The sequence below is a fragment of the Octopus bimaculoides genome, chromosome 10 (assembly GCF_001194135.2).
Source record: "Octopus bimaculoides isolate UCB-OBI-ISO-001 chromosome 10, ASM119413v2, whole genome shotgun sequence".
Lineage (NCBI taxonomy): Eukaryota > Metazoa > Mollusca > Cephalopoda > Octopoda > Octopodidae > Octopus > Octopus bimaculoides.
In genome coordinates, this window is record NC_068990.1 from 29,727,550 (window position 1) to 29,741,493 (window position 13,944).

A 13,944-nucleotide genomic window follows, 5' to 3' on the forward strand; every position below is an offset into this window, starting at 1 on the left:
CTATGAGTTATCTAACCTGGAGTAAGTATCCTTTTTACTACAATCTTTTACTTTAAAGACATTAATCTAACAGCAAAATAAAAAACAAGGTAGATTAGGCTCAATGTCTTTGATAATATATCTGCTTTATTATGAATGACCTGGAGATTAAGAAATGACATCAGTTACAACACTTAGGCTTGAACCAATGAGAGTGCTGCAATGTGGTCATGTGATCAGTACATGTCTACAGTTAACTCTCATTTCACATCCTACTGTTTTAAATAAATGAGAAGGCATATTGGATAATGTGGCCCTAAATACACTGTGTTTGTTAAAAAGATGGTATGGGCATGGATGGACAACATCTGACTATAAATCTGCTGCTAGATGAAGGAAGACCCAAGAGAAAAAAACAACAACAAAATGTACAATATGAGGGAAATGACTGTACTAACCTGTAAACTTTTTGACAGAGTTGTGCTGGCCAATCAGAGAGCAGAGTCACTCCACTGGGGTATGTCATGGGGATGATGGACAAGGGTGCAAGCTCATCATTGATGTGCATAGGGGTGACAGGTTCAACCTAAGTAAAAGTATTTTAAAAGATTAAAACATTGTTTTAGTAGTTATTATATTAGCTGGCAGAATTGTTAGCCCACCAGTCAAAATGCTTAGCAGCTCTTCCTGCAGCTGAATGTTCTGTGTTCAAATTTCACCAAAGTTAACCTTACATTTCATCCTTTAAGGGTCAATAAGTACCAGTTAAGCACTGGGGTTGATTTAATCAATTTACCCATGCCATCAAAAATTCAGGCCTTTCCTACAGTTGGAAGGATTATTATTATTATTATTATTATTATTACTAAGGTGAGCTGACAGAGCTGTTAGAATGCTGGGCAAAATTCTTAGGGGCATTTCGTCTTCTTTATGTTCTGGGGTCAAATTCCACCAGGGTTGACTTTGCTTTTTATCCTTTTGAGATCAATAACTTAAGTACTAGTTGAAGTACATGACCCACTCCCTCCCACAAAATTCCAGGCCTTGTCTATAGTAAAAAGGATTATTATTACTACAAAAAAAGGTAGGTTGTCAGAGTGTTGGACAATCAGCCTTCTGCCATTTATATTCTGGTTTCAAATCTCATAAAAGTTAGCTTTGTCTCTCATCTCTCTAGTGTCCAAAAAAAAAAAAGATACTAGTGCTTCAGAAGACCCATCAAGCCAAGTGAAATCATAGTCGTGGCTGATGCTGGTGCCACATAACTGGCACGTAAAAAGCACCTTTTGAGTGTTGGGCGGTGTGTTTACGTCCCCATAACTTAGCGGTTCGGCAAAAGAGACCGATAGAATAAGTACTAGACTTACAAAGAATAAGTCCTGGGGTTGATTTGCTTGACTAAAGGTGGTGCTCCAGCATGTTCAAAGTCAAATGACTGAAACAAGTAAACGAGTAAACTTGGTGAAAATAGAAAAAAAAAGAAACCCCTAAATTTATTCTACTACCACCTACACCACTGCAGTTACTATACTAATGCCATTACTATTGCTGTTGCTACATGACTACCACCACCACCACCACCATTAGTACTGCTAGTGTTATTACTTCTACTACTATTACACCCTAACCCCACCCTTGTTGCTACTCTGATTAATACCACCACCACCACTACTGCCGCTACCACCCTGCTGAAAGCTCTCCCAAGATGTTCTGGGATCATTAAGTTACTCACGGGATCTGCAAACTCTGGTTGTTCAGGGTAAGCATTGAAAGCTGCTTGATCACTCGTAGAAAACAAATGGATGTAACCTTCAAATAAATAAAAAAAAAATATACACACAGGTTATATTTACAAATTTAACAAATTTTTTACTACTGCTACTACTACTACTACTACCACTACTACTGCTGCTGCATACTAATTTAGTTAGCAGGTATTTTATCTTGATGTTTGGTGCCACCAAATCTCAAATCTCCAGAATCTTCCTTAGGATTCTTACAGAATATAGGATGGTGTTTTTCTGCAGGTCGAAAACTCTAGTTTCAGTTCCAATCTCTTTCAGTCTTTTAGATAGCATTTTGTGCCAAGTGAACCAATTCCTACAGGAATAATTGTTGTCTTCATCTTCCACAGACTCCTCAGCTCTTGCGATAAATCCTGATATTTCTCAATTTTTTTTTTTACCATTTCTTTGGTATCGACTCTGCTGTCATAGAGAATTGCAAAATATTTGATCTTAAACTTTGTTTATTTTTGTCCTCTATGATCATATTATTATTATCATTATTATTTAAGATGGCGAGGTGGCGGAAACGTTAGCACGCTGGGCAAAATGCATAGTGGCATTTCGTTCATGTTTACATTCTGAGTTCAAATTCCACCGAGGTTGACTCTGGCTTTCATCTTTTCGGGGTCGATAAATTAAGTACCAGTGAAACACTGGGGTCGATAAAATCGACTAGTCCCCCCATCCCCAAATTTCAGGCCTTGTGCCTATGGTAGAAAGGATTATTATTTATACTCTCACCTAGCTCACAGCCATTGCCTTCTCTCAGATGAAAGGTCTTTGTTTTACAAGCTACCTGGTGACCCCACTGGTGCCCCTTAAAAAGCATCCGTGCTGGTGCCACCTGAAAAGCACCCAGTCCACTCTGTAATGTCGATGGCATTAGGAAGTGCATCCAGTAATAGAAACCATGCCAAAGGAGACAACAGGAGCCAGGTGCAGCCTTCCAGTCTCGCCAGCCTCTCTGAAACCATTCCAACCAATGCTAGTAAGGAAAACAGACATCGAATGATGATGATGATGATGTTTTGCTTGCTTGTTTTTTCTTTCTATCATCATCATTTAACGTTTGCCTTCCATGCTGGCATGGGTGGGACGGTTTCACAAGAGCCGGCCAAGCAGAAGCCTGCACCAGACTTCTGTAACTGTTTTGGCAGGATTTTTACAGCTGGACGCCCTTCCTGACACCAAACACTCAGCAGAGTGGACTTAGTGCTTTTTATGTATGTAAACATACACACACACAAAACTAATTGTATGAATCCCTTGAGCTTAAAAAAAGACGAAGGTCAATAACTAACAACTCACCAGTGCTGTCTCCGAAAGCCATGGACTGACATGTAGGAGACACATCAAAACTCATTAAAACACCTCCTTGGGTATCAACTTGGTACAACATCATGGAGCCAGGAGCCATTGTTGTAGTATCCAACACTTGAAAATGACCAACCTGCAAGAAACAGACCATCGAAAATTACTACTGAGGTTTATGATACAGTTAGAGGGGAGGCATGAAACAGGAGATGGTTGGGTGGTCCAGGAGTGAAAAGGTTAGCAGGTTGTAGTTTGTCTCAGGTATGACACTGCCTAGTGCGTGCATGCAAGTGTGTGTGCGTGTGTATACATCAGTGTGAAATGGTCTCTTTACCTCAAACAGTAACTTAGCCATATGACAAATAGAAACTGATAAAACAAGAACAAAAGTGAAGCAAGTACTGAGGTCAAATACGGTCAATTGGAATCCTCGAAAGGTTTCCAAACGACCAGATTTCACTCCAGAATTCATTTCATGTCAATGAGTGAGACCAGTTGAAGAATACAAGAAAAGTTCTTGGCAGATTCCTTTGTCTCAGTCTAAAGTGAGATGTCAAAATATGATGGACTTACTTGTGAAACAACACACAGTTTGTTTGGATAGGCTGGTAAAAAGCGGAGGAACGCAGGGTCTATAAGAACTTTTATTGGTGCCATGGCTCTGATGAAACGTAGATCATACACCATGAGAAAACGGTCAGGTGCCAAGTTGCCCATTCTGAAGAATAAAATAAATACATAAATAAATGTGGTTTAGAGAAGGCAGTAAAAGCAACAGAATATCTTATATTTAACCCTTTAACATTCAAACAGACCATATCTGACCCAAATTTTCTACCCTTTTTATTTCCAAACCAAGTTGGGTCTGGTCTCTCACACCTACCCAACAATGTCATTCTAAAAATAAACAATTACATCACTGAAATTTCAAAGCTATGAGGTAATGCATGACTAATTCAAAACAATGGGAAGAAATAGGAAGAATATTTACAGAGGGTGAAATATTCAATGCAATTCCCAAACTGAGAAGCAACCAGCAATGTCAGAATGACTGTAAGTTGATGAATGAACTGAGAAGAAGAGAGAGAGAGAGAGAAAGAGAGAGTTTTACCTGTTGGAATAACCACAGGTAACCAATAGGTTACCATTGATATCAAAATCTGATAAAGTTCCAGTATGGGCTTCAAGGACATGTTCAGCATTAAGAGTTTTATGATCGTAAAGTGTCAGCTGAAATGTAAGAGATGCAGATGAATCAAATACCCTAATGTGATTAGATATTGTACAATTTTCAAGATAAGAATTAAGACAACTTTATTTGGAGTTTCAAGTGTAGAGGAGAGTCTAATTGCAGACAGCTGAACCTAGAATGTGTAAATCTAACATTCAGAACACTGGTTCTTAACCATTTTTGCTCCATGGACTCTTCTGATTCCTATTTAACTCAGAGGGAACCTCATAGCCATTCCATGTTTAAAAGAAACCTCGTGTAACATCCACTTTCCTTGCTAGCATGGGTTGGACAGTTTGACTGAGGACTGGCAAGCCGGGACGCTGTACCAGGCTCCAATCTGATCTGGCAAGGTTTCTACAGCGGGATGCCCTTCCTAATACCGACCACCCCAATAGTGTAGTGGGTGCTTTTTACATGCCACCAGCACAGGGACCAGAGGGTGCTGGCAATGACCATGATCGATTGGTACTTTTTACGTACCACCGGCACAGAAGCCAGTCAAGGCGGTGCTGGCATCGGCCATGTTCGGATGGTGCTTTTTACGTGCTACCAGCACGGGGGTCACAACTACAATTTCCATTTGATTTGATTTTGATGTACTTGACTCAATAGGTCTCGTATCTTGATATGAGATCACCATGTCGCGCAGATATGGTTGTGATGCATGTGCCTGGTGTACCCTTATCAGATGGGTAGTCATGATGGGTATAATGGGCTTCGTATATTTTACCCCAGAGTAACTTTGATGGCATGCACTGCTCTCTCACTCAACAATAATAATAATGATAATGATCCCTGGATCCTGGATTACCATCTATGCAGGTAGTGCAAAAGATTGTATTAACTGGTAACCGGTCACATGTAATGAGAAAAGTCATTCTGACTTTTCTTTCCTTTTTTCCTCCACTTTATTTTGTTTACTTTTTAAATTTTTTATATTTTTCTCTCTGTCTTTCTCTTTTTCTCTATAACATGACTTTGTAAACGAACAACTTGGTGTGTTTATTCTAATGGCCTACCAATGTATACAGTACGTTTCTCGGCCTTAGGTGTTAGGAAGACACTCGGCAAGAAATGAAAATAGAATTAAAAGAAGATGCTAATGAGAATTAAATAGGAATAAATATAATAACAATCCTTTCTATTATAGGTGCAAGGCCTGCAATTTTGTGGGAGGACAGTTTATTAAATTGGTCCCAAAAGGATGAAAGAAGTTGACCATAGGGGAATTTGAACTCAGAACATAAAGACAGATGAAATGCAGCTGAGCATTTTGTCCAGTGTGGTAATGATTCTGTCAGTCTACATCCTTTAAATTATTATTATTATTATTAATTAAGGTGGTGAACCAGCAGAATTGTTAGCACACTGGGTGAAATGCTTAGCGGCTTTTCGTCTGTCTGCATGCTCTGAGTTGAAGTTCCACCAAGGTCAACTTTGCCTTTCATTCTTTCGGGGTCGATAAATTAAGCACCAGTTGAACACTGGGGTCGATGTAATCGACACATTCCCCATCCCACCAAATTTCAGGCCTTGTGGAAAGGATTATTATTATTATTATTATCATTAATAATAAAAATCTTCTCAATGGAGATTTAGTTCTGACAAACTGGGGTCAATGCTTGTAAGTTTCGTTGCTAATGTATAACAGAAAAAGAGGCAGAAATGACATACCTTGCCACTAGTGTCTCCAGCACAAATGAACTTGTTTGAAGCCCTGAATATAGCACAGCCAGGTTCAACAACATCAACCTATAACAGAAAGAAAACATCAAAACTTAGTGGAATAAGAGGGGTATGAGGTTACCTGGGTTAACTATGGGTCACTTTGTAGTGGTGAGAAAGCTAAATCTTTTTTGGCCGAGTCTCCACTGGTTATAAGAAATTTCATCATAAAGATTTTTGCTGTTGAGAAATTTGTCATAAAAAATTTCATTTTAAATGTCCTCATCACATTTTTTTTATTGTTTGAAGTTGAATAAAGACTTGTCTATTGAATTCTTTCATAAAACATTTTATTATTTTCTGTTTTTAAAAAAAAAATGCTGATATAATACATTTAAAGCAAATTTTCTTACACAGCGGAATTTCTTATGAATTTTCTGGACACGGTCTCTGCTATCTTTAATCCTTTAGCATTCAGATCAATCGGTCACATGTAATGCTTATGCATTTATATCATCTTCATCATCATTTAACGTCCGTTTTTCTATGTTGGCATGGGTTGAATGGTTTGACTGGGGACTGGCAAGCCAGGAGGCTGAGCCAGGCTCCAATCTGATCTGGCAATGTTTCTACAGCTGGATGCCCTTCCCTAACACCAACCACTCCGAGTGTGTAGTGGGTGCTTTTTATGTGTTGAATTAATTATGCATTATTTTGTAGCTTCAAGGTTTCAATGATGTGACAGTTTATTTTTAGAATGAACATTGTAGGGTAAGTGTGAGAGGCTAGATCTGGTCTGTTTGAACAGAAAACAGAATATTTTGGCTGAATATTAACAGTTTAAATACTAAATGGCTCAAATGAGGAATGCATGATAAAAAAAAGGAATGTAGCGATGTTGCTGCCATCTTTAAAATGAGAATTATATAATAATTAGACAACCTAAATTAACACCACCACTCTTTAATCTCTTTCTCATTCCCCTAACCACTCCCACCTTCTCTTCTAAAATGTGAATAGCCATGTGGCCCCTCTAATGCAAAAAGCCTGTTCTGCTCTGACCCCTTCTCTCATACTTTAATCCCGCCAAACCTAAAACCACCTCTCTCAGGGTTCACAGTTTTGCAAGTGACATAGTGACCTCACTAATGCTGGTGCCATGGAAAAAAGGCATTCGATGCACTCTATAAAATCTTTGGTGTTAGGAAGGGAATCCGGCCATAGAAACCATGTCTAAGCAGACACTAGACCATAATGCAGTCCTTCAGCTTTTTGGACCTTGTTGAACCATCCAACCCATGCCAGTATGGGACATGGATGTAAAGTGATGATGATGATTAATTAGCGTATCATTGATAGTAATTTTATTGACTCGGGTGTGTTGAGAGGCTAGTATCCATGTCATATTTGAACCAATAACTAGAAAATAAATTGCTCACCTCTCTGGTCTTTTGTAACTTATTGAGGTCAAGCTCAATGACTTTGGTCTGGTGACCACCCATTAGCACTGTCTGTGGACTGGTCATTAAGATACACTGCATGTCTTCCATATATTCGTCACTGAAAATAAATGGGATTGAAAAAAAAGAAATAAAAAGACACGAGAAAAAAAGGAAAACAACCATGTTTAAATTTAATTAAAAATAATGATCTCTAAATAGGAACCATGTACCACTCGTGATACAGATATTGTTTTGAGCTGAGTGGGGGTGCTAGATTCCCTTGTTCGAAAATATAAGGACACAGATCATGTCCCATAGCCAGCTGGACACAGATCATGTCCCATAGCCAGCTGGACACAGATCATGTCCCATAGCCAGCTGGACACAGACTGTGTTGTATGTCTCCTAGGGCTAAATTACAGCAACATTCGTCCTAAACCAGGACTGCCATGTTATGTTGGTAAACAATCTTTACTCCAAAGTACTGTTGCTGAACATCTCACGCTGTGAGATTTAAGAATAGTAATTTTCTAGCATTTCATCTGTTTTTACGTTCTGAGTTGAACTTCTGTCAAGGTCAACTTTGCCGTTCAGCCTTTCGAGGTCAATAAAATAAGAACCAGTTGGGTACCGTGGCTGATGCATTTGACTAATCCTTCCTCCAACACCAATTTCAGACCTTGTGCCATTGGTAGAAAGGATTATTAAACTGGTGTTTAGAACATTAATTAACATGAAATTTTGATGGATGGTTTTAATTTAGATCAGAGGTTTCCAAACTTTTCGAGCTGTCGCCCCCTTGGCACTTGGGCAACATTCTTAGCACCCCTCCCACTCCATTCACCACCACAAATGTAGACCACTAACTAAAACAAATTCAAAACAACTGTATTTCACAAACCGAAACTAATGAACCCATTATTTTGTAGTTTCTACATCCATCGCCCCTTTTTTTGGCTACCCCATTTTCTTCAAGCTCCCTGGATCTTTCCACTGCTCCTAGGGGGGCAGTACCGCCCACTTTGGGAACCACTGATTCAGATCACTTTAAAACAGGAAGTTGGCATGATAGAACCAGAGGCAGCTGCAGGTGGGTTGGTATAAAAAGGGGTAAGAAAAAGGGGCCACACACACGTAGTCAAACTGCTTCAATCCTGTCCTCATTGAACATCTCAGATTATTCCGGGTAAGGAAGAGACAGCCTGTGTCCATAGAGAGAATCTGACGAATTTCATCTGTTGAATGAACTTGAAATGAAGTGTATTTCTCTAGCCCAGCACCATAGTAAGATGTGACATGACCCTGGAGAAAGAAAAGAAAAGGGAAAACGAATCTGAGGCAAAGAAAAACACATTTATTTTATTTACTCTTTTTACTCGTTTTAGTCATTTGACTGTGACCTTGGGACTTATTCTATCGGTCTCTTTTGGCAAACCACTAAGTTAGGGGGACGTAAACAGACCAACATCGGTTGTCAAGAAATGGAAAGGTGGGGACAAGCACAGACACACACATGCATATATCGAACGTGGCTGATGCTAGTACCCTCTGACTGGCTCTCGTGCTGGTGGCATGTAAAAAGCACCATCCGAATGTGATGGATGCCAGGCCCGCCTGACTGGCTCCTGTGCTGGTGGCACGTAAAAAGCACCCACTACACTCTCAGAGTGGCTGGCATTTAGGAAGGGCATCCAGCTGTAGAAACATTGCCAGATCAGATTGGAGCCTGGTGCAGCCGCTGGCTCTCCAGACCTCAGTCAAACTGTCCAGTCCATGCTAGCATGGAAAAACGGACATTTAACGATGATGATGACGATGGGCTTCTTTCAGTTTCAGACCATAATGGCAGATAAAATACTGCTAAGCATTTCATCCAGTGTGCTAACGATTCTGCCATCTCACCACTTTTTTAATAATAATAACAATAATAATAATAATAATAATAATAATAATAATCCTTTCTACTATTGGCACAAGGCCTGAAATTTTGAGGGGAGGGGTTAAGTCTATTACATTAACCACCAGTGCTCAACTAGTAATTATTGAATTGATCCCAAAAGCTTTGTGAAGGAAATTCAGTTTGATAGAAAGCCCATTGGACAGGCTGTACTGACTTTGTTACACAGGTGAGGAGTAGTGACAGGAAGAGCATCCAGCCTTAGGAAATCTGCTTCTACAAATTCTGTCTGACCCATGCAGGTATGGAAAAGTGGACGCTAAAAGGACAATGATGATGATGAATTCAGAAAGAGCAGATTCCTGTAAATATTAGAAGCACTGATACAACAAACTATAAAATGTAGCCAGTCAGTCAGTTCTGGTGTAAAGAACTTGAAAAAGCTACAAGCTTTTGCTTTCATCATCATCATCATTTAATGTCTGCTTTCCATGCTGGCATGGGTTGGACGGTTTGACTGAGGACTGGTGAGTCAGAAGGCTGCACCAGGCACCAAATCTGGTATCTTAGCAATTATTGTTAACATTCAATTTACTCTGTCAAACGTGATACTTATCTATTCACATTGTTTGGAATTAATCATGCATTATCTCGCAGCTCTGAAATCTCAATGATGTGATTGTTTAGTTTTAGAGTGACATTGTAGGGTAGGTGTGAGAGGCTGGATCCAGTCAGTTTTAACATAAAGTGAGGAGAATGTTTGGGCTGGATATGGTCAGTTGAAATGCTAAAGGGTTAACTTACCCCTTGAGTTCCCATCCAAAGAAGTTCTTTGACAAGATCAAATGAGAGGGAAGACACTCCAAAATGATGAGCATCGGCCAGCACGCTGTGGGTCTCTGAAAACTGGACATCTCCGGAATTGTGATGTTCGGGCTGATATAAGTTTTCAGAATATCGGGTTTCCATTAAGGAGGTGTCAATAGGAATGGCAGTACTTGTAACAACACTGGCAGGAAAACCAACAGAAACACCTGGGTATTCCATCAACTATACCTGAAATTTGAGAAAAAAAAGAAATTAGGAATTTATATTGAAGTAGTTGATATATGTTGGGGGATTGATTTCTAGAATAATGCTTTACATTGTTTAGAGAGAAGGAAAGTAAAAGAGACAGAGAGAGAGAGAGTTAACATAAGAGGAGCAGGATGAGTGCACATACTAGTCTTGATGGCATGTAATGAGTAAAAAAAATGATAAACACACACATACAGAATGAGAGAGAAAGAGAGGAAGGAGTGAAGGATGGAGTATTTATGGAAGGCATTACACAAATGAGAAATAAGGAGGAGTTGTGGGGTGTATAGAGGAGTGAAGTTATTGGAGCATGAAATGAAGATAGTGGAAAGGGTGTTGGAGAGGAAAATTCAGAAAGGGGTGGATGTGAACAAAATGCAATTTGGTTTTATGCCAGGAATGGGGGACAATAGATGCAGTGTTCATTGTAAGGAGATTGCAGGAGGAATACTGAGATAAGGGGAAGCTGTTGTACATGTGCTTTGTTGATCTGGAGAAGGCATTTGATAGGGTTCCAAGGAAGGTGATTGGGTGGGCATTGAGGAAGAGAGGTGCGCTAGAGGTAATAGTGAGAAGAGCAGTGATGAGTTTGTATGAGGGGGTAAAGACAAGAGTGAGAATTGGATCAGAGCTCTCGGAGGAGTTTGCAGTGAAAGTTGGTGTGCATCAGGGATCTTTGTTGTTACCATTGCTGTTTGCAATAGTGATTGATGTGGTGATAGTGAGTGCAAGAGAGGGATTGGTAATGGAGATACTGTATGCGGATGACCTTGTTCTGATGAGTGAGACGATGGAGGGATTGAGGGAGAAGTTTTGGAAATGGAAGGAGGCGTTTGAAAGCAAGGGTTTGAAGGTAAACCTCAGGAAGACAATGGTGATGGTGAGTGAGTGGAAGGAGAAGTGTTAGTAAGGTGGATCCATGTAGTGTATGTGGGAGGAGGGTAATGGCAAATGCGGTGTTGTGTACAAGATGTGAGAAATGGATTCATGGTAGATATATGAAAACGAAGACGGTGACCCCAAGACTGGCAAGAGAGTTTGTTTGTGGAAGATGTTAGAAAGGAGCCTGAGGGCAGTCAAAGTCAGGGGAAACACTATGTGATGAGGTAGAGACAGTGAAAGGGTTTTGTTATTTGGGAGATAGGGTGGATGTAAAGCAGCTGTGACAGCAAGAGCAAAACTTGGCTGGGTGAAGTTCAGGGAATGTGGAGCGTTGTTATGTGGGAAAAGGTTCTCATTGAAGATGAAAAGAAGGGTCTATAGTTGAGTGAGAGCTGCAATGCTGTATGGGAGTGAGACATGGTGTGTGAGGGAGAGAGAGAGAGAGAGAGATGGCAATTTTGAGAAGGACTGAGAGAGCAATGGTGAGAGAAATATGTGGAGTGAAGCTGTTTGATAAGAGGAGGACTGAGGATTTGATGGGAATGCCGGGGTTGGAGAAATCGGTGGAGCGGCTGGCAAGGGCAAATAGAGTGCAATGGTATGGGCATGTTCTGAAGAGGGTGCTAGAGTTTGAGAGGTAAATGGACAGCGAAAGCCAAGTAGACTGAGGAAAATGTGGAGGGGACAGGTGGAGGAGGAGATAGGGAGGGTTGGCTTGAGAAGGGCAAGATGGTGAGATGGTTGCTATGGCATTGAGGTAGATCTGGTCACCCACTTTAACGAGGACAAAACCTGGATTCAAAGTGATGGATGATGATGAGAGAGAGAGAGGAAGAAAATGAGGGGAAAGAAAAGGAGAGAAAGACAGCAATACATGACAACATTGTTCCATCCAGAAGATGGGACTGTGAAGGTTTAGTAATGTTAATGATGAATTCAGGAATTTTACTATTCAAAACAAACTGCAAGGAATTCACATGAAAATATGCGAAAAAAATAAAAAGGGATCTTGGTAAAATAATGCTGTTGTGCTTTCAATGTAGCAAATAAATAAATGTAAACACTTAAGTATAAACAAGAGTCCCAGGAGAGAAAGTAGAGCAATATAATTTGTTGCCAATAGACTTTATAAATTGTTATTCTCTGAGAAGAGGCAATTAAACTGATCCCACTACTTTACTGAAACTTATTTTAACATTAACCCTAACAAACTGAAAAGCAAAGTCTACAACTTTGGGGTGCAAGCTCAGATCTTTTATCTTTTAGTTGCTTCAGTCACTTGACTGTAGCCTTGCAGGGGCACCACCTCGAAGAATTTTAGTCAAACGAATCGACTGCAGCGCTTATTGTGGTTATTCCTTAAAGTCTGGTACTTATTCTATCCATCTCAGTTGCTGAACAGCCAAGTCATTGGGTACAAACACAAAGACATACATAAATACCTATATAAACAAGTCTTCTTAAAGTTTCCATCTACCAAATCTACCAAATCCACTTACAAAGATTTGGTCAGCCTGAGTCTATAGTAGAAGACACTTGGGCAAAGTGCCACACAGTGGGACTGAACCTAGAACCATGTGGTTGGGAAGCAAACTTTTTACCACACAGCCATGCCTGCACCTATATGTTGAACCCTAAATATTTCTTCTGTCACCCAAACCTCTCCTTTTAATTAATGGATTTAATTTTTTTTAACGAAGCAAAAATGGCCAACAAAGCAGAAAAGTTATAATGACGTTCAGAAGTCATTAGCTGGGACTGAATTAAACTTTGGTCAATATCAAAGTCAAAAGGCAGAATGCTAAAAAAAACAGTGGAATATAGAACCAAATGCTTTGTCACAAAGTGGTTCAAAGCTTTACGGAATACAATCCATACCGTAATTGAATTTGTATTACATCTTAAATCGATAAAATAAAAATCGAAAAAAAAAAAATAATAATAATAATAATAATAATAATAATGATGATGATATTTTGGAGTCAATTTGATTGATTGATTATACCAGCCCACTCTAAAAGAATTGGTTTTGTAGTTGGTTAGAAGAAAGGAAGGCCGACTCTCGGAACAGATATCACTACCTCATGAAAAAGAGATTAGAACTGAGATGGGGGAAAGAGCAAAAATGAAAAAAAAAAAAAAATGAAAATTGAATTTTGGGGAAAAAAAACTCTTTGCGATTCGTAATTCTCGGTGCATTTGAAACAGAGGAATAGTAAAATAATGAAGGAAACAATCACCCAATTTCTTGCTCTTTTCCCTACTCCATGAAATAAAGAAAACTATTCCGAAAAGACTATGAGGTGCCCGATAAGAAACAAGTAGAAAGCGGGGAGATAGTAAAACGTCGATATGAATGTCTCAATATAGTTATTGTTGCGTCCGTTTCAGTTCTAACTTCAAATCCCGCTGATGTATACTTGGCCTATCATACTTCTGCGGATGGGTGCGGGTGGAGCCGATAAGTGTTACTAACACAACTTGTTCACCTTCGCAAAGTTAGCCTTGTGCAGTCCTCAAAAGCAAACCAAAACAAAAATACTGAAGTAAATACAAAACTTTTGATAAAATGCGGATGTGGCGTCTGACAGTTCGTAGCTTTGTTTAAAAAATAGAAGGGAAAGAGAGAAGGAAACAATAATGATAAAAAAACAAAAACACTTAAAA

General features: G+C 39.5%; 1 protein-coding gene across 1 annotated transcript in view; it reads right to left on the reverse strand.

Moving 5' to 3' along the window:
• Window positions 1-13,944, reverse strand: part of LOC106883912 (PAN2-PAN3 deadenylation complex catalytic subunit PAN2) — a 37,809-nt gene that overhangs the window by 22,954 nt on the left and 911 nt on the right. Inside the window, exons 2-10 of the mRNA XM_052971302.1 lie at window positions 10,123-10,374; window positions 8,554-8,723; window positions 7,419-7,539; window positions 5,989-6,066; window positions 4,192-4,310; window positions 3,654-3,798; window positions 3,075-3,216; window positions 1,712-1,788; window positions 438-565 (exon numbers count right to left, since the gene is read on the reverse strand). Coding sequence (XP_052827262.1) covers window positions 438-565; window positions 1,712-1,788; window positions 3,075-3,216; window positions 3,654-3,798; window positions 4,192-4,310; window positions 5,989-6,066; window positions 7,419-7,539; window positions 8,554-8,723; window positions 10,123-10,365 — 1,223 coding nt within the window. The 5' untranslated portion in view covers window positions 10,366-10,374. The remainder of the gene's footprint in view (window positions 1-437; window positions 566-1,711; window positions 1,789-3,074; window positions 3,217-3,653; window positions 3,799-4,191; window positions 4,311-5,988; window positions 6,067-7,418; window positions 7,540-8,553; window positions 8,724-10,122; window positions 10,375-13,944) is intronic.